Source organism: Thalassophryne amazonica, chromosome 23, assembly GCF_902500255.1.
Source record: "Thalassophryne amazonica chromosome 23, fThaAma1.1, whole genome shotgun sequence".
Lineage (NCBI taxonomy): Eukaryota > Metazoa > Chordata > Actinopteri > Batrachoidiformes > Batrachoididae > Thalassophryne > Thalassophryne amazonica.
In genome coordinates, this window is record NC_047125.1 from 7,450,716 (window position 1) to 7,469,684 (window position 18,969).

The following is an 18,969-nucleotide window of genomic DNA, read 5'->3' on the forward strand; positions in this document are numbered from 1 at the left end:
TAGTCCAAACTACACCTTTTTGGAATCATTATGAACAGACAAATAATGTGGTATACTTTTCAGCATGATTGGAGCATTTTAAAATTTTGACCCCTGTGTAATTCTTTATTGACCCCTGTAGCTCATTAGGTCAGCTCCAGGATGGCTCCATATCTGAAAATAAACATTAGTTAATTTAGAATATGTGTGCCAAATTCCATGCTTTTATCACAAAATGAACAATTTTTATGGAAATTTTAGCTAAGCCGCACCACGATAACCACTAGACTATCACATCCCATAAGCTTTCCCAAAACCAGCCCTTTAAGGACAATTTAGCGGTTGGTCATCATCCCCCAGTCCTCCGAGATAAATTTTCATCCAGTTGGATGAAAATTTACCTCAGAGGACTGGGGGACAAAGACAGAAAATTTGCCCAAATTCTTGATTAGCCCTCAGCCATAGTCTGACTACCACAAAACAGCTTTCATATGAATGTAGCTGATGCAGACACTTCTTCCTTCCCTCTCTATCACTCTCTCAACGTGTGGTTTTTAAGTCCTATGCAGCAACCTGGCACAAGTGGAAATTTTGGGTCCGAAACAAGTTTCTTTGATTTTTAAAGACTAAATCTGGTGGACACCAAGGCGACTGCAGCTTTATTTGTTGTATGTATGTACAATGACGAGTACTTTTCTTTATGTTGACTGGTGGGTTCTGATATCTTCACCCCTGGCATAAGTGATGCGCAATTCAACAGCGGGTTCTTTCATTTTCCGAACATTGCTGTTTCTTGCATGGTCTATGCCCAGTGCCTCTGATTCTCTTCTGCCCTCATATGTTTTCTGTGCACTGCTCTCTTATCTCTTTAACGGGGGAGTGGCAGAGATACGACTAAGACAAAGTAGATAGACATAATATCATCCACATTGGGGAACCTGTGCTCTGGTTTACCAGAGGCCAGCGGCCGTGTGGCTCGACCCTGAAGCCTCAAACCACGACTTCTTATTGCTGTTACCCTGTGTAAAAATATTTTATTGGAATATCTAAGAAACTTGTGCAGAATTCAGATTTTAAAAAAAATCAGCACTGAATGCCAGAATGAACTTAGAAATACAAAGCATTTTACAAACTGTCCATTTTCAGATTACTGGTGGTTCTAGAAGTCCATCATGACGTGGACACAGTCACATACAAGAGCACTGCCCACAGGCCAGCACGCTCCTCTGGATTATGTCTGCTGCTGGTCCAGCATCACCTCACAGGTCCGTCCCAGGTCTGCCAGTTTCACCTTGGCATACTCAGCTCGGTTCAAGGCCATCTGACAGTCCTTTCTGGCTGAGTAAGTGGAACCTTCATGAGGCTGGCCTGTAGCTACCTGGAGAAAGGACAGAATGTTATTCTCCTGGTCACAATAACTTTAACAAACTGCCTACAAGTTGTGTTTCACAAATCTGGACCACTTTTTATGCATAGCCACTTGAAGCGGATGAACATCTAGGACTGTCCCTGGAAAGGACATCAGTCTGACATAGGTTACTTTCCCAGCCACGGCCGAAACCCATTTACAGCTGGAAGGACTGGGACAATGCAATTAACCCTCTGGGGTCTGAGGGCATTTTTTGGACAGTTCACTCGCCTGGCATAAATGTTTTATTATTGCTGTTAACAGCTCTCCCTGCATCCCACAATCAAGTTTTACGTCTCTTTTTTTCAGCAACAACCTGTGCTTTCAGAATATATATGTTTTTGTTGTGTTTTATAAGTGTAATAAAGGTTTACAATCAAAAATAGGCAAGGAAAAAATAAAGCGAAAAATAATTTTCCACACACATTTATTCAAACACACAGCAAACTATAATAAATTGTTGTGTGTGGGCCGCCAGAAGAGGAGGTACTTGCTGGCCCACCACCAGTGGGCGCCCTGCCTGAAGTGCGGGCTTCAGGCACGAGAGGGCGCTGCCGCCACGGACACAGCCGGGGGTGACAGCTGTCACTCATTATCTCTTGACAGCTGTCACCCATCTACTCAACATCATCTCACTCCATAAAGACCAGACGTCATCTCCACCTCGTTGCTGAGATATCGTACTTCATTGGAGGTAATATCCTCAGCTATTTGTGTTACTAATAAGCTGTATATTGTGAGTGTTTGCAGGAGTACCGGTCCCTCTTCCTGTGGAGGCTGAGTGAGTGCAGGACGGCACTCTTTTCCTCTGAGGGATCACTGCGGTACTCTGCTACATATTGAGTGAGAGGTGGAGGTGGCATTCCCACCGTTATTGTTACTGGGTGTGCACACACCTACACTTGACTGTCTTTGTTCTCGCCAGCCGTACCAGATCCAACAGTCGGGGACGGTGATCACCTGGGAATTCGGGACTTGGCGGCTCCAGTATTCACCAGGTTCGGAGGCGGCGGAAATCGTGTGGTTCCAGCTCTTCTCAGGACAGACGTCTTCTATCCTCGAGCCTGCCCACACGTCACCTTTGTGATTTGACTGTAATTATATTCTGAGATTGTCTGTATTTCGTTGTGCACATTTCACAACATTAAATTGTTACTTTTTGGCTCATCTATTGACCGTTCATTTACGCCCCCTGTTGTGGGTCTGTGTCACTACACTTTCACAACAGGATATCTCAGCCAGCGTCATGGACTCCGAGGGGCGTCACCCGACTGTTGAACGACCAATGGGAGAGCAGGGAGCGCAGGCGTCTGCAGGAGGCGTGATTGGTGAGCTGCAGCACATTCTCACCACCTTTACGGCTCGGTTGGATCAAATGACCGAGCAAAACATCCTCCTGAACCGCAGGGTGGAGGCTCTCTCCGCGCAGATGGCGGCGAGCGCTCAGGGCGCTGCTGCAGCTCCTCCTCCTGCCGACCCTGTGCAGGATATGAACGTTCCAGTGGTGGTTCAACAACCCCTCCCACCATCCCCTGAAGCATACATAAGCCCTCCTGAGCCGTACGAAGGTTGTGTGGAGACGTGCGCGGACTTTCTCATGCAGTGTTCGCTCGTCTTCGCACAACGTCCCGTCATGTACGCGTCAGATGCTAGTAAAATAGCTTATGTGATTGCTCTGCTTCGGGGTAAGGCACGCGCCTGGGCTACGGCGCTCTGGGAACAGAACTCACGGTTGTTATCAGCATACACTGGGTTTGTGGGGGAGTTCAGAACAGTGTTTGAGCACCCTAACAGAGGAGAGACCGCTTCAACAATGCTGCTGTCAATGCGACAGGGGCGCCGGTGTGCAGCCGAATATGCAGTCGACTTCCGCATCGCGGCTGCGAGGTCCGGCTGGAATAACGTTGCGCTCCGCGCCGCCTTCATAAACAGACTGTCGTTTGTCCTGAAGGAGCATCTGGTAGCTAAGGAGGAAACGCGGGATTTAGATGGGCTTATCGATCTCGTTATACGATTAGACAATCGGTTGGAGGAACGCCGTCGGGAGCGAGGCGAAGGACGTGGCCGGATAGGCGCCGCCCCTCTCCCTTCCGGGTTCGAAAAGGGGCCGCCCTCCCCATGCTCCACAGCCGCAGCGCTCTGTGGGGCAACAGCTCCCCCTGCTGACGTTGATAGGGAAACGCACAGGGCCAAAATGAGGAGGCTGATCCGCAGGGAGTGTTTTCTCTGCAGCTCAAAGGAGCACACACAGAAAAACTGCCCCAAACGGCCACAACAACAACCGCCCTCAGAGACTGGGCTAAGGGGGGGTCAAAACATTCACGTGAGACACACACAGATTGCCACACGACTCCCAGTTACAATCCTGAGCGGGGATTTAACCCTTCAAGCCCCAGCACTGGTGGACACGGGGTCAGAAGGGAATTTGCTAGACAGCAGATGGGAAAGGGAGGTAGGGCTCCCTCTGGTGGCGCTTCCTTCGCCATTGCAGGTGCGGGCACTAGATGGCACCCTCCTCCCTTTAATCACACACAAGACACAACCAGTAACTCTGGTGGTGTCTGGAAACCATCGGGAGGAGATTGAGTTTTTTGTAACTCCTTCTACCTCCCGCGTGATTTTGGGCTTTCCATGGATGTTGAAGCACAATCCCCGGATTGATTGGCCGTCTGGGTTGGTGGTTCAGTGGAGCAAAACCTGCCATCGGGTGTGTTTAGGATCCTCGGTTCCTCCCGGTTTACAGGCTAAGGAGGAGGTCAAAGTCCCTACAATCTGACGGCAGTGCCGGTTGAGTACCACGATCTTGCTGACGTCTTCAGCAAGGATCTGGCACTCACCCTTCCCCCACACCATCCGTACGATTGTGCCATTGATTTGGTTCCAGGCGTTGAGTTCCCGTCCAGCAGGCTGTACAACCTCTCACGACCTGAGCGCGAATCAATGGAGACCTACATCCGGGACTCATTAGCTGCCGGGCTGATCCGGAACTCCACCTCCCCGATGGGGGCAGGTTTCTTTTTTGTGGGCAAGAAAGATGAAGGACTCCGTCCATGCATTGATTACAGGGGGCTGAATGAGATTACGGTTCGCAACCGATACCCGTTGCCATTGTTGGATTCCGTGTTCACCCCCCTGCATGGAGCCAAAATCTTTACTAAGCTGGATCTTAGAAATGCGCATCACCTGGTTCGGATCCGGAAGGGAGACGAATGGAAGACGGCATTTAACACCCCATTAGGTCACTTTGAGTACCTGGTCATGCCGTTCGGCCTCACCAACGCCCCTGCGACGTTCCAAGCCTTGGTTAACGACGTCTTGCGGGACTTCCTGCACCGATTCATCTTCGTATATCTGGACGATATTGTCATCTTTTCTCCGGATCCTGAGATCCATGTCCAGCATGTACGTCAGGTCCTGCAGCGGTTATTAGAGAACCGACTGTTTGTGAAGGGCGAAAAGTGCGAGTTTCACCGCACGTCTTTGTCCTTCCTGGGGTTTATCATCTCCTCTAACTCCGTCGCCCCTGATCCGGCCAAGGTTGCGGCGGTGAGAGATTGGACCCAACCAACAAGCCGTAGGAAGCTGCAACAGTTCCTCGGCTTCGCTAATTTCTATAGGAGGTTCATTAAGCGCTACAGTCAGGTAGTTAGCCCCCTGACAGCTCTGATCTCTCCAAAAGTCCCCTTCACCTGGTCGGATCGGTGCGAAGCCGCGTTCAAGGAGTTGAATCGACGGTTCTCTACTGCGCCAGTTTTGGTGCAGCCCGACCCTAGCCACCAGTTCGTGGTTGAAGTGGATGCCTCTGACTCAGGGATAGGAGCCGTGCTATCCCAGAGCGGAGAGACCGATAAGGTTCTTCACCCGTGTGCCTACTTTTCACGCAGGTTGACCCCGGCTGAACGGAACTATGAAGTCGGCAATCGAGAACTCCTTGCGGTGAAAGAGGCTCTTGAAGAGTGGAGACACCTGTTGGAGGGAGCGTCTGGGCCGTTCACGGTTTTCACTGACCATCGGAACCTGGAGTATATCAGGACCGCCAAGCGGCTGAACCCCAGGCAAGCCCGCTGGTCACTGTTCTTCGGGCGTTTTGACTTCCGGATCACTTATCGCCCCGGGACCAAGAACCAGAGGTCGGATGCCTTGTCCCGGGTACACGAAGAGGAGGTCAAGACTGCACTGTCGGATCCACCACAGCCCATCCTGCCTGAGACCACTATCGTGGCCACCCTCACCTGGGACGTGGAGAAGATCGTCCGGGAGGCCCTGGCACAGAGCCCGGACCCAGGAACAGGTCCGAAGAACCGGTGCAGTTGTCCGGCAGCGCTTCTGGTGGGCGTCTATGGAGACCGACGTCCGGGAGTACATCCAGGCCTGCACCACCTGTGCCAGGGGCAAGGCAGACCATAAAAGGTCCCAAGGACTTCTCCAGCCATTATCTGTGCCTCATCGCCCCTGGTCCCACATCGGCCTGGATTTCGTCACGGGCCTCCCGCCGTCCCAGGGCAACACCACCATCTTCACGATAGTGGACCGATTCTCCAAGGCAGCCCACTTCGTGGCCCTCCCGAAGCTCCCAACAGCCCAGGAGACAGCAGACCTCCTGGTCCACCACGTCGTCCGTCTGCATGGGATACCCACCGACATCGTCTCAGATCGTGGTCCCCAGTTCTCCTCACACGTCTGGAGGAGCTTCTGCTGGGAACTGGGGGCTACTGTGAGCCTCTCGTCCGGGTATCATCCGCAGACCAATGGACAGGCAGAACGGGCCAATCAGGAGTTGGAGCAAGCTCTACGCTGTGTAACGTCCGCACACCCGACGGCCTGGAGTAAACATCTGGCCTGGATCGAGTATGCGCATAACAGCCAGGTGTCCTCTGCCACCGGCCTCTCCCCATTTGAGGTGTGTTTGGGGTATCAGCCCCCGTTGTTTCCCGTGGTGGAGGGAGAGGTCAGTGTGCCCTCGGTCCAGGCCCACCTGCAGAAGTGCCGTCAGGTGTGGCGCTCCACCCGTTCTGCCTTGTTGAAGGCCCGGACGAGGGCGAAGACCCATGCAGACCGCCGGCGATCCCCGGCCCCTGCTTACCAGCCCGGGCAGGAGGTGTGGCTTTCCACAAAGGACATCCCCCTCCAGGTGGACTCCCCGAAACTTCAGGACAGCTATATCGGACCATTCAAGATCCTCAAAGTCCTCAGTCCTGCCGCAGTGAAGCTCCAACTCCCGGCTTCACTGCGGATCCATCCGGTTTTTCACGTTTCACGAATCAAGCCTCACCACACCTCACCCCTCTGTGCTCCCGGACCGGCACCGCCTCCTGCTCGGATCATCGACGGGGAGCCGGCTTGGACGGTGCGCCGGCTCCTGGACGTCCGTCGGATGGGCCGGGGGTTCCAGTACTTGGTGGACTGGGAGGGGTATGGACCCGAAGAACACTCCTGGGTGAAGAGGAGCTTCATCCTGGATCCGGCCCTCCTGGCCGACTTCTACCACCGTCACCCGAACAAGCCTGGTCGGGCGCCAGGAGGCGCCCGTTGAGGGGGGGGTCCTGTTGTGTGTGGGCCGCCAGAAGAGGAGGTACTGCTGGCCCACCACCAGTGGGCGCCCTGCCTGAAGTGCGGGCTTCAGGCCCGAGAGGGCGCTGCCGCCACGGACACAGCCGGGGGTGACAGCTGTCACTCATTATCTCTTGACAGCTGTCACCCATCTACTCAACATCATCTCACTCCACAAAGACCAGACGTCATCTCCACCTCGTTGCCGAGATATCGTACTTCATTGGAGGTAATATCCTCAGCTATTTGTGTTACTAATAAGCTGTATATTGTGAGTGTTTGCAGGAGTACCGGTCCCTCTTCCTGTGGAGGCTGAGTGAGTGCAGGACGGCACTCTTTTCCTCTGAGGGATCACTGCGGTACTCTGCTACATATTGAGTGAGAGGTGGAGGTGGCATTCCCACCGTTATTGTTACTGGGTGTGCACACACCTACACTTGACTGTCTTTGTTCTCGCCAGCAGTACCAGATCCAACAGTCGGGGACGGTGATCACCTGGGAATTCGGGACTTGGCGGCTCCAGTATTCACCAGGTTCGGAGGCGGCGGAAATCGTGTGGTTCCGGCTCTTCTCAGGACACACGTCTTCTATCCTCGAGCCTGCCCACACGTCACCTTTGTGATTTGACTGTAATTATATTCTGAGATTGTCTGTATTTCGTTGTGCACATTTCACAACATTAAATTGTTACTTTTTGGCTCATCTATTGACCGTTCATTTACGCCCCCTGTTGTGGGTCCGTGTCACTACACTTTCACAACTGTTGGGAAAGTGTAGTGACACGGACCCACAACAGGGGGCGCAAATGAACGGTCAATAGATGAGCCAAAATATAACAATTTAATGTTGTGAATGTGCACAACGAACATACGGACAATCACAGAATATCATAACAGTCAATACACAGAGGTGAGGTGTGGGCAGGCTCGAGGATAGAAGACGTCTGTCCTGAGAAGAGCCGGAACCACACGATTTCCGCCGCCCCAGAACCTGGTGAATACTGGAGCCGTCAAGTCCCGAATTCCCAGGTGATCACCGTCCCCGACTGTCGGATCTGGTACTGCTGGCGAAGAACAAAGTACAGTCAAGTGTGGGTGTGTGTACACCAGTAACAACAACGGTGGGAATGCCACCTCCACCTCTCACTCAACACGTTGCAGTGGTCTCAGAGGAAAAGGAGCGCCGTCATGCACAGCCTCCACCAAAACGACCGGTTCTCCTGCAAACACTCACAATCACAGATTTATAAATCTCAAAAAAAGGCTGAGAGTAGTACCTCCTATGAAGTATGATATCTCGGCAACGAGGTGGAGATGACGTCTGGTCTTTATGGAGTGAGATAATGTTGAGTAGATGGGTGACAGCTGTCAAGAGGTAATGAGCGACAGCTGTCACCCCCGGCTGTGTCCATGGCGGCAGCGCCCTCTCGTGCCTGAAGCCCGCACTTCAGGCAGGGCGCCCTCTGGTGGTGGGCCAGCAGTACCTCCTCTTCTGGCGGCCCACACAACAACAACAATAAATAACTGTTTTGACACTTTATAAAGGTAATTTGAGGTCTTGTGTGAAAGACTGAACAACAAAAAGGTTCAAAGAATAAACACAAATGCACATTTTGAACACTATATACAAAATGGTCTATGCGTTTTGTTGTCAATTGATATGGTAAACAGTGCTTTACACAGAGAAAGCAACAGAGTTATCCAGTAACATTCACATGCAAACTAGTGGAGCAATCCTGATAGTTACACACTCTTTGTTTGAGCATGTGAGATTGTCATCAGAGGCTCTCGTCTGGTGCTGCTTTCACTGATCGCTGTGTGTAATGGCGCAGGGCGCACTGAGTATGTACTAATAGTATGTACTCATTGGAGCACCCAGGGGGCTATTCAAACGGGCCAACTAGTAACACATCACTCCTGAAAACGATCTTTGGATTTCATGTGAGGGAAATCTGCCCTACGATTGGATTTTGGAAAACTATGTGACAGTGAACCAATTCTGATTGGACACTCACATTGTGCACATCATCACACAGCTTCTATGAGGAGTACAAAGATGGCCGATGGCTGGCTCGAACGTCCGCGGAGTTAACTTTTCAGCAAAACAAAAAGTAAGTTTCTATCTCATATCATTCAAAAGTTATTTATAATTTAGTAAAGCTTGGTCTTAGCCGTCGTATATGACGACATCGAACCCAGAGGGTTAAGTGTCTTCTCCAAGAACACAGACAGGTAGAGTGGCTGGGAATATTTACTTTGGAGGAGTAAAGTTGAGGTGTTCAACCCCAAGAACACTGGACCAACCATGAAGCAGAGTGGTGGTAGATTCAGGCTCTAAGCGTGTTTGGTTATCAGTTGAACTGGTGCATTCCACAATGTGGATGAAATAACGAAGGGCAAGAACCTACTTCTGAATTTCTTTAGTAAAACCTCAGATCGTCAGCTAAAAAGTTGAAATTTGGACATAATCAAGCATCCCATCAGAACACTGACCCCAAACAAATATACAGATATACGTCTCAAAGTACTGATTTCAACTCTGTTGCAAATATCTGGACTGTCCTTAAAAGTCAATGGTCAAGGTGAAACTGGCTAAGTCACATTCAACTAATCATTAGGCATACTGTATGTGGAGGAGCAGGAGGAGTAACAGGAAGACAGAGGTCGGGAATGAGAGGAACAGTAGTAGCCAGTAAACCAGTATTGATCAGTATGTCTGGTATTTATACTGTGTATTTGTATTTCTATTTGCAAACTGATTTTCTTTTTTACTTTCACTTTTGATGCTCTGTGTGCTTCTTACCCTGTGCGCTGCTATACAATGCTTTCCCTGAAGGAGTCTTCCCAAGAGATCAATGAAGTTCTATCTAATCTAATGTAATGTATATTTCTAACTGTCAGTATAGTCATTTTTACAGTCATTTTTACATTTGTACAGTCATTTTTTATCAGGATATGTCCTTTAATGCGCATATTAAGCAAATATGTAGGACTGCTTTTTTGCATTTGTGCAATATCTCTAAAATTAGAAAGGTCTTGTCTCAGAGTGATGCTGAAAAACTAATTCATGCATTTATTTCCTCTAGGCTGGACTATTGTAATTCATTATTATCAGGTTGTCCTAAAAGTTCCCTGAAAAGCCTTCAGTTAATTCAAAATGCTGCAGCTAGAGTACTGACGGGGACTAGAAGGAGAGAGCATATTTCACCCATATTGGCTTCTCTTCATTGGCTTCCTGTTAATTCTAGAATAGAATTTAAAATTATTCTTCTTACTTATAAGGTTTTGAATAATCAGGTCCCATCTTATCTTAGGGACCTCATAGTACCATATCACCCCAATAGAGCGCTTCGCTCTCGGACTGCAGGCTTACTTGTAGTTCCTAGGGTTTGTAAGAGTAGAATGGGAGGCAGAGCCTTCAGCTTTCAGGCTCCTCTCCTGTGGAACCAGCTCCCAATTCGGATCAGGGAGACAGACACCCTCTCTACTTTTAAGATTAGGCTTAAAACTTTCCTTTTTGCTAAAGCTTATAGTTAGGGCTGGATCAGGTGACCCTGAACCATCCCTTAGTTATGCTGCTATAGACTTAGACTGCTGGGGGGTTCCCATGATGCACTGAGTGTTTCTTTCTCTTTTTGCTCTGTATGCACCACTCTGCATTTAATCATTAGTGATTGATCTCTGCTCTCTTCCACAGCATGTCTTTTTCCTGGTTCTCTCCCTCAGCCCCAACCAGTCCCAGCAGAAGACTGCCCCTCCCTGAGCCTGGTTCTGCTGGAGGTTTCTTCCTGTTAAAAGGGAGTTTTTCCTTCCCACTGTCGCCAAGTGCTTGCTCACAGGGGGTCGTTTTGACCGTTGGGGTTTTTCTGTAATTATTGTATGGCTTTTGCCTTACAATATAAAGCGCCTTGGGGCAACTGTTTGTTGTGATTTGGCGCTATGATTTGATTTGATAATTTGACTATGTACTAATTTAATAAACCTTAAAGCATTGAAAGTGATGCACTAAATGTGAAGGAATTTTGTTTCACTGAACTAAATCATGTGTGTCAATCTTTAACTAGTGGTGAGGATAAATCATCATTAATTAAGATAACTGCTGTCAAATCCTAACAAATACGATCCGTTTAATGGTTCTTGGGGGTTTTATTCCCATAAAAAGTATTGTCAGTCTGGAAATGTTTTCCTGTCTTTAACCTGTGTGAGATAGCGGATCTGGCCGCTCAGTTCGCTCTCCACTCGGTTGACGGAGCTCTGGAACTGGACCAGCTGTCTGTCCAGGTGACCGGCATTGTGCTTGTCTTTGGACAGCTCCAAGACAATATTACCTGGTAAGACAGCCACAGAACAATATTACAGTTTTAAATCCAGACATTGTCATGGCGTCAAAAACATAATTTTAAACGCATCATTGCACATTCTATTGGTGGTCAGTTCCATGAGACTGTCATATCCATTCACGTTCTCAACAGGATGAAGAAATAATGGACAAACCATAATTCTCTGGGTAGGCTCGATCAGAGCAGGACCATTGAAAGCCGTAATGAGCATGACAGACTCATGGGACTGCCCCGTCTAAAGGAGGAATTAAAAATAGTCAATAAATGTGCTTTGACTGTCACTTGAGGCCTTCACCTTTGACACAGATGGCATATTGTCACAGTCAGGTGACTTATGTAGCAACCCAGCACAAGTGGAATTTTTTAACCAAAACAACAGATATTAGGGAGTAAATTTTTTACCAATATATCTGCTGATATATACATTAAATATGGCAATAATTCCTAATATTTTATTATCAAACCCTTAGGACAAAAATGTAAATAAGGCTTGATGTCTTACAGTTTAAGCATGAACTTTATTATTCAGAATTATAAATATAACCAATAACTAACCACACTGCTATCACTCAGAGTAGCAATTGCCATGTCACATCGCTTAGCATTTGCTTCAAACAAACTTCTTATCTATTTTGGCCCCACCTATCTGGCAGCATGGTGAACACTTGTCACCTGTCACTGTAAAACCCCCACTCTGATTAAAAATGAGTGGCAGCTGGTCGCTTTGCCCCTGTCTCTTGTGGAAAATGTGACTAAGGGGTGATATGGGTCCCAGCTATGCTTGACGCCATTGTAAACATTGCCATTGGAGTGCCCTCTGCTGAACAAGAGAATAGCCCATTTCCGACACCCAGTAGGTTTTTTCTGCCTTGGTTATTCAGTAAAACAAAAGTTTTCATATTGGCAAAAATAATGCTGCTACGAATATGTTGGTGAGGAGTTCATGTAAAAAGGTCAAAATATTCATGAGCAAAGGCAGAATGTGGGTCAACGACATCCCTTCTGTGAAACATATTGGCCAATGTAACAATTACCTGATTTAGCTCATCATCAATTCATGCTAGCTAGTGTGAGATTCCAATTGCATGAAGCCTTTTCTTTCTTCTTTCCTGTTCAGTTGTTTCGTTCAATCACAGATTTTCCACTTTCAGCAAAATGTTGGTGCAACCATTTTTGCTGGCTATTCAGTATTTTAATGTTTCTCATAATCCCCTTATGCTTCCCAGAATGCACTGCGGTGCCAGCAGACTTCTAGCCTCTCACAGTTCATGTAAACAATGGCAAAGTGAAGCTGTGAATGGCGAGTGAATGGTGAATGTGATTCAGCAAGTTCACGAGCGATTATGATGATGACACGTTCTCTCAAGTTGAGAAAGTTATCTAGAAGAGGTGTAGCACCTGTGATGAACTTCTGCCATGCCCCAATGTTGTCTTGTTGTCCACTTTTCACGAGTTGTGTTAGTTAACATTGTGCCCTAAACCTGAACTCTGCTGAAACTGACCTCTCGCGTGAGTCACAACTGCCAAACGGCGCGAGATTCAAAACTGCGAAGCACCGAATACTAAAATAAGAAATGGAATAAATGTAACAAAATGGATCAAAATGGGGACTGATAATTACGAAATGGGGGTAAAATGTAACGAAATGGAGTAAAATGGGGTACTACAATTTACCCAGCTTGACTCCAATTATGAGTAAATTAAGTACTTTATTTTTATTATTTTTTTTGGCATTTTGGAAATGCGAAAATGCGCTCAGTCCCCAAAATGGTAAATGTACTCAGGGCGAGTGTGTCATCTGGTGATCAAGAGCTGAAACTTCAGCCACTGACCCAACAATGGACCCGTTTTTGCTCCATTTTGTTACATTTTACCACCATTTCGTAATTATCAGTCCCCGTTTCGCTTCATTTCGTATTTTGGTAAGGCCCGTTTTTGCAGCGTGATTAATTGGCGGAAATGTCACAAAAGAAGTACTGAACAATGCTTTGTTTTCCCCTTCTTGCTGGTTGCTATGGGCGCGCAGTGCATCGTGGGAAACCGGTCAACATCTCTCACGAATAAAATAACTGACATTTTAAAAACAGAAGCTAGTTGTTGCTCACCAGCACACTGCAGGATCATCGCGATCTCCTTTTCCACCTCCTCCAGGGCTCTGAGCCGCTCGTTAGCCATCAGGGCGTCTAAAGTTATAACAAAACCAGGTTTAAAGTTTTAAGATTCATTTACCAGAGCAGAACGCGACTAAATGTGGTGACGTCAGGTTGTCGCAGCGTGATGACGACACTCGGTGCTAAAGCAAGATGGCTACGTCGGGTTGGCTGCATGGCGCAGCTGGTGTGCGGCTAACGGAGGGTTTAGTGTCCGTTCTGAAGGAGCAGCGTCCGGAATATTTACCTGCTTTGTTGGCCAGCTACAGAGAACACGGCGTGCTCGTCGCGCAGGTAAGAGTTGTTGCGGCTGCAGAGGCTCGGTAGCTCGGAGGCTAGTTGTTAGCCTAGCTGCAGGGCTTTGTTGTTGTTCACATCTGGACGCGCTGCTGCTGTTTGTCTTTAACTGTTGTGTTGGACACATTTCAGTAAAACATGATAAATTAACGTTCTGATTGACGTCAGACGGTGTGATGTTGCCGTGTTGTTACAGAGCAGAACAGTTTACTTGACTGCTCTCTGTCAGGGTTTAGACAAACTGGATTTTGGTGTTAAATCTTTAGAAACACTAGTGTGGGGCTCCACAGGGCTCAGCCTTGGGACCAATTAAGTATCAGTCAACTCAGCCTCAATACACCACAGTGGAATTTAAGTGAATAGATGAATGAATATGGATGTACTTCTTATGGTAACCGCAAGTGTGTGTTAGTAGGCTGTTATGGTGGTGATGTGACACTCTAATAGCCCATATAACCTAAATCTGAACCAAAAGAATAACTGAAACAAGAAATGTTGGTTGATATGAAGGAAGTGGGGAAAAAAACCCAAACAAAAAGTCCTGTCGGAGAATCGAACCCTGGTCTCCCAGGGCCATACTAAAATACAAAAGCGAAATGTTGGTAAAATGTAATGAAATGGGGCCTAAAGTTACGGTACATTTTGTAAAGAGCAGGTCTTGGGGGGAAAAAGCACAAACTTTATAGAAAAAGACAGTGTTCTCCCCCTGTCTCTCGCTCTAACAAATTAGCTCTTTAGAATGGTGAAACAGGGGCAAATATAAAATAACCAAATAAATATTATTCATGATATACATATTTTATGTACGTATAAATAGGGCCATTCTTGGGTCAGTGGCTGAAGTTTTATTTCTTGAACACCAGATGGCACACCTGCCCCGAGTACATCTACGGAGTGCATTTCCGTATTTCCACAATGCAACAAAATAAATAAATAAAAAAAGTACTTAATTTACTCATATTTGGAGTCGGTCTGGGTCAGTCTGCTCCATTTTGTTACATTTTACCCCCATTTTGTAATTGTCAGTTCCCATTTCGCTCTTATTTCGTGTTTTAGTATAGCTGGTCTCCTGCATGACAAGCAGGGATGCTTACAACTACTAACAAGGAGTTAGCAACGAGCACAGAGTCACAGTACATCAATTACAGCAGCTGCCGTAAGCATAGATTTAGGGTTACAGCACAGCTGCCATAACTGCAACCAGTTCATAGAATGTTAGCTTTAATTCATGGGGTTTCATAAAAATATCACACGAACCATTGAAAAATTACAGGATCTATAAAATACAGTCCCTCTGTTTTCATAGATTAAGCTTCCCTTTGCATCAGGGGAGATTTACTGTCCCACATGGAGGAGTTCAAGTATCTCTGGGTCTTGTTTGTGAGTTGGGGTAAGACGGAGCGTGAGCTCGATAGATGGATTGGGGCTGCATCTGATCTTTTTCGGATGCTTTCGGATGCCGGTGTCATGCCACAGATTGCTATGATGAAGAAAGCTGCGCCAGGAGGCAAGACTTGATTATGTGTCTTTCTTCACCTATGTTGGAGGAGGCCCTGGGGAGGACCCAGGACAGACTGGAGGGATTATGTTTCCCAGCTGCCTTGGAATCCGCCAGGAGGAGTTAAAGGACTTGGCTGAGAATAGGGAAGGGTGGGATGAGCTGCATGTTCTCCAGCCACTGCGATCCAGACCCAGATAAGCAGCAGAAAATGAATGAAAAAACTAAATATGAGGATTATTTTTAGGCCGTGGCCATCTTTCAAGTTGCTGGAACAATATTCATCAGTCTGATTTTCCAGCTGTTGTCATGTGACCATATAACCTGTATAATATAAACTAACCCTAAACTCTTCTGTAACCATAATAATAGACTGAAAAACTGTACCAACAACACTATGTGACCCTGTCGCCAGCTTCAAGTGAAACTGTTGACAGTGTGATCACAACTTCCAACTGGCAGGATTCTGTCTACATCTATAGTATATGGATGTATTGTATCAATACACTGCTGTGATTTATCATGAGATAAAGAGAGATATCATGGTGTTGAAGGGTAGTTGATGAATTTGAAGCTCTAAAGTTAAGGGTTGTGCATGAACTATGCTTGGTGGTTGAAAAACAATGGTGCCTTACGAATACCAATTTGCAGTTTGTATATTGTACCATATCAATAGCAACATCCTGTTTTTAATTACAAATCGTCCCTTTTACAGCCAGTTTTTATTAGACAGATTATAGGATGGAAGCATGATCATTACATCATCATTCATTTACATCAATCATTAACAAATACAAAATGGGTCTGAAGTAGGCAGCTCTCAAAAAGTAACCATGCAAGAACGAGACTAGTGAGGGAAGCCACCAAGACGGGTCTGAAAGAGTTATAGGCTTCTGTGGTTATGGTTGGAGAAACTGCAAAGTGCAGCTTTTGTTTGTTGCATCACCAATTGTCCAGCTTCATGATGGAGTGGAGAAAAAGAAGGATTTGCATACAGGAAAATGGATCATATCCCAGCTCGAGTTTCTCATGTCCCTGCTGGAAAACTAGCTGAAATTTATTTATTTGTTTTATTATTGTTCTATTTTCAGAAAATCCCTTTCTACTTCTACTCCACCAAGAAGCAACATGCACAGTTTCCCCAGCCACAAATGTGTATAACCCCTTCAGAATTGCCATACAGTTTATATTTGCCATTGGTGTCTTGGTGGATCCCCTCACTTGTCTCCTTCTTACATAATCGCTCAGTTTTTGAGAATGGCCTATATACAGCACCGTGGTGTTTGCATGTGTTAACGTGAAGTCCAAGACACACAAAATCTGACTTGATAACTTCCTGTGTAATTTTCTAAGTCGACCCATATCAATCAATCAATTCAATCAATTTTATTTATATAGCACCAAATCACAACAAACAGTCGCCCCCAAGACGCTTTATATTGTAAGGCAAAAGCCATACAATAATTACAGAAAAACCCCAACGGTCAAAACGAACCCCTATGAGCAAGCACTTGGTGACAGTGGGAAGGAAAAACTCCCTTTTAACAAGAAGAAACCTCCAGCAGAGGTTGGGGTGATATGGTACTATGAGGTCCCTAAGATAAGATGGGACCTGATTATTCAAAACCTTATAAGTAAGAAGAAGAATTTTAAATTCTATTTGGGAATTAACAGGGAGCCAATGAAGAGAGGCCAATATGGGTGAAATATGCTCTCTCCTTCTAGTCCCCGTCAGTACTCTAGCTGCAGCATTTTGAATTAACTGAAGGCTTTTCAGGGAACTTTTAGGACAACCTGATAATAATGAATTACAATAGTCCAGCCTAGAAGAAATAAATGCATGAATTAGTTTTTCAGCATCACTCTGAGACAAGACCTTTCCTATTTTAGAGATATTGCGCAAATGCAAAAAAGCAGGCCTACATATTTGTTTAATATGCGCATTGAAGGACATATCCTGATCAAAAATGACTCCAAGATTTCTCACAGTATTACTAGAGGTCAGGGTAATGCCATCCAGAGTAAGGATCTGTTTAGATATATAGATTGAAAGATAGATTGATCATATTTAAGATCGAAGCATTAATTAACGGTAGGGCTTCCTTGAGCAGCCTGGTAGGAATGGGGTCTAACAGACATGTTGATGATATGCCATAGGCACTGCGCTGCGGTGGTTTGAATCATATTTGTCTAATAGATTACAGTTTGTTCATGTAAATGGGGAATCTTCTTCACAGACTAAGGTTAATTATGGAGTTCCACAAGGTTCTGTGCTAGGACCAATTTTATTCACTTTATACATGCTTCCCTTAGGCAGTATTATTAGACGGCATTGCTTAAATTTTCATTGTTACGCAGATGATACCCAGCTTTATCTATCCATGAAGCCAGAGGACACACACCAATTAGCTAAACTGCAGGATTGTCTTACAGACATAAAGACATGCATGACCTCTAATTTCCTGCTTTTAAACTCAGATAAAACTGAAGTTATTGTAGTTGGCCCCACAAATCTTAGAAACATGGTGTCTAACCAGATCCTTACTGTGGATGGCATTACCCTGACCTCTAGTAATACTGTGAGAAATCTTGGAGTCATTTTTGATCAGGATATGTCATTCAATGCGCATATTAAACAAATATGTAGGACTGCTTTTTTGCATTTACGCAATATCTCTCAAATTAGAAAGGTCTTGTCTCAGAGTGATGCTGAAAAACTAATTCATGCATTTATTTCCTCTAGGCTGGACTATTGTAATTCATTATTATCAGGTTGTCCTAAAAGTTCCCTGAAAAGCCTTCAGTTAATTCAAAATGCTGCAGCTAGAGTACTGACAGGGACTAGAAGGAGAGAGCATATCTCATCCATATTGGTCTCTCTTCATTGGCTTCCTGTTAATTCTAGAATAGAATTTAAAATTCTTCTTCTTACTTAAGGTTTTGAATAATCAGGTCCCATCTTATCTTAGGGCCCTCATAGTACCATATCACCCCAATAGAGCGCTTCGCTCTCAGACTGCAGGCTTACTTGTAGTTCCTAGGGTTTGTAAGAGTAGAATGGGAGGCAGAGCCTTCAGCTTTCAGGCTCCTCTCCTGTGGAACCAGCTCCCAGTTCGGATCAGGGAGACAGACACCCTCTCTACTTTTAAGATTAGGCTTAAAACTTTCCTTTTTGCTAAAGCTTATAGTTAGGGCTGGATCAGGTGACCCTGAACCATCCCTTAGTTATGCTGCTATAGACTTAGACTGCTGGGGGGTTCCCATGATGCACTGAGTGTTTCTTTCTCTTTTTGCTCTGTATGCACCACTCTGCATTTAATCATTAGTGATTGATCTCTGCTCCCCTCCACAGCATGTCTTTTTCCTGGTTCTCTCCCTCAGCCCCAACCAGTCCCAGCAGAAGACTGCCCCTCCCTGAGCCTGGTTCTGCTGGAGGTTTCTTCCTGTTAAAAGGGAGTTTTTCCTTCCCACTGTCGCCAAGTGCTTGCTCACAGGGGGTCGTTTTGACCGTTGTGGTTTTTACGTAATTATTGTATGGCCTTGCCTTACAATATAAAGCGCCTTGGGGCAACTGTTTCGTACTGATTTGGCGCTATATAAATAAAATTGATTGATTGATTTGGAGGAAGTAACTAATGAAAGTAACTCAGACAGAACAATCGGAGAAAAAGAGTCTAACCAAATACCAGCATCACTGAAAGCAGCCGAACATAAAGATATGTCTTTGGGATGGTTATGAATAATTTTT

The 18,969-nt window shown here is 46.1% G+C and overlaps 2 protein-coding genes across 6 annotated transcripts in view; one reads left to right on the forward strand and one right to left on the reverse strand.

The window, feature by feature from the left end:
* Positions 1 to 927: 927 nt before the first annotated feature.
* Positions 928 to 13,556, reverse strand: med11 (mediator complex subunit 11). Its single transcript, XM_034164310.1, has 3 exons — positions 13,382 to 13,556; positions 11,134 to 11,264; positions 928 to 1,357 (listed from the first exon to the last, which is right to left on the reverse strand). The coding sequence occupies exons 1-3, from the start codon at positions 13,449 to 13,451 to the stop codon at positions 1,211 to 1,213; spliced, it is 348 nt and encodes a 115-aa protein (XP_034020201.1). The 5' UTR covers positions 13,452 to 13,556; the 3' UTR covers positions 928 to 1,210.
* pelp1 (proline, glutamate and leucine rich protein 1) overlaps positions 13,482 to 18,969 on the forward strand; it is a 37,128-nt gene continuing 31,640 nt past the window's right edge. The window contains exon 1 of one of the 5 annotated variants that reach the window (XM_034164306.1): positions 13,482 to 13,720. In XM_034164306.1, coding sequence (XP_034020197.1) covers positions 13,580 to 13,720 — 141 coding nt within the window. In that variant the 5' untranslated portion in view covers positions 13,482 to 13,579. The remainder of the gene's footprint in view (positions 13,721 to 18,969) is intronic. The other 4 variants (XM_034164309.1, XM_034164308.1, XM_034164307.1 and 1 more) reach the window with 4 other exon arrangements.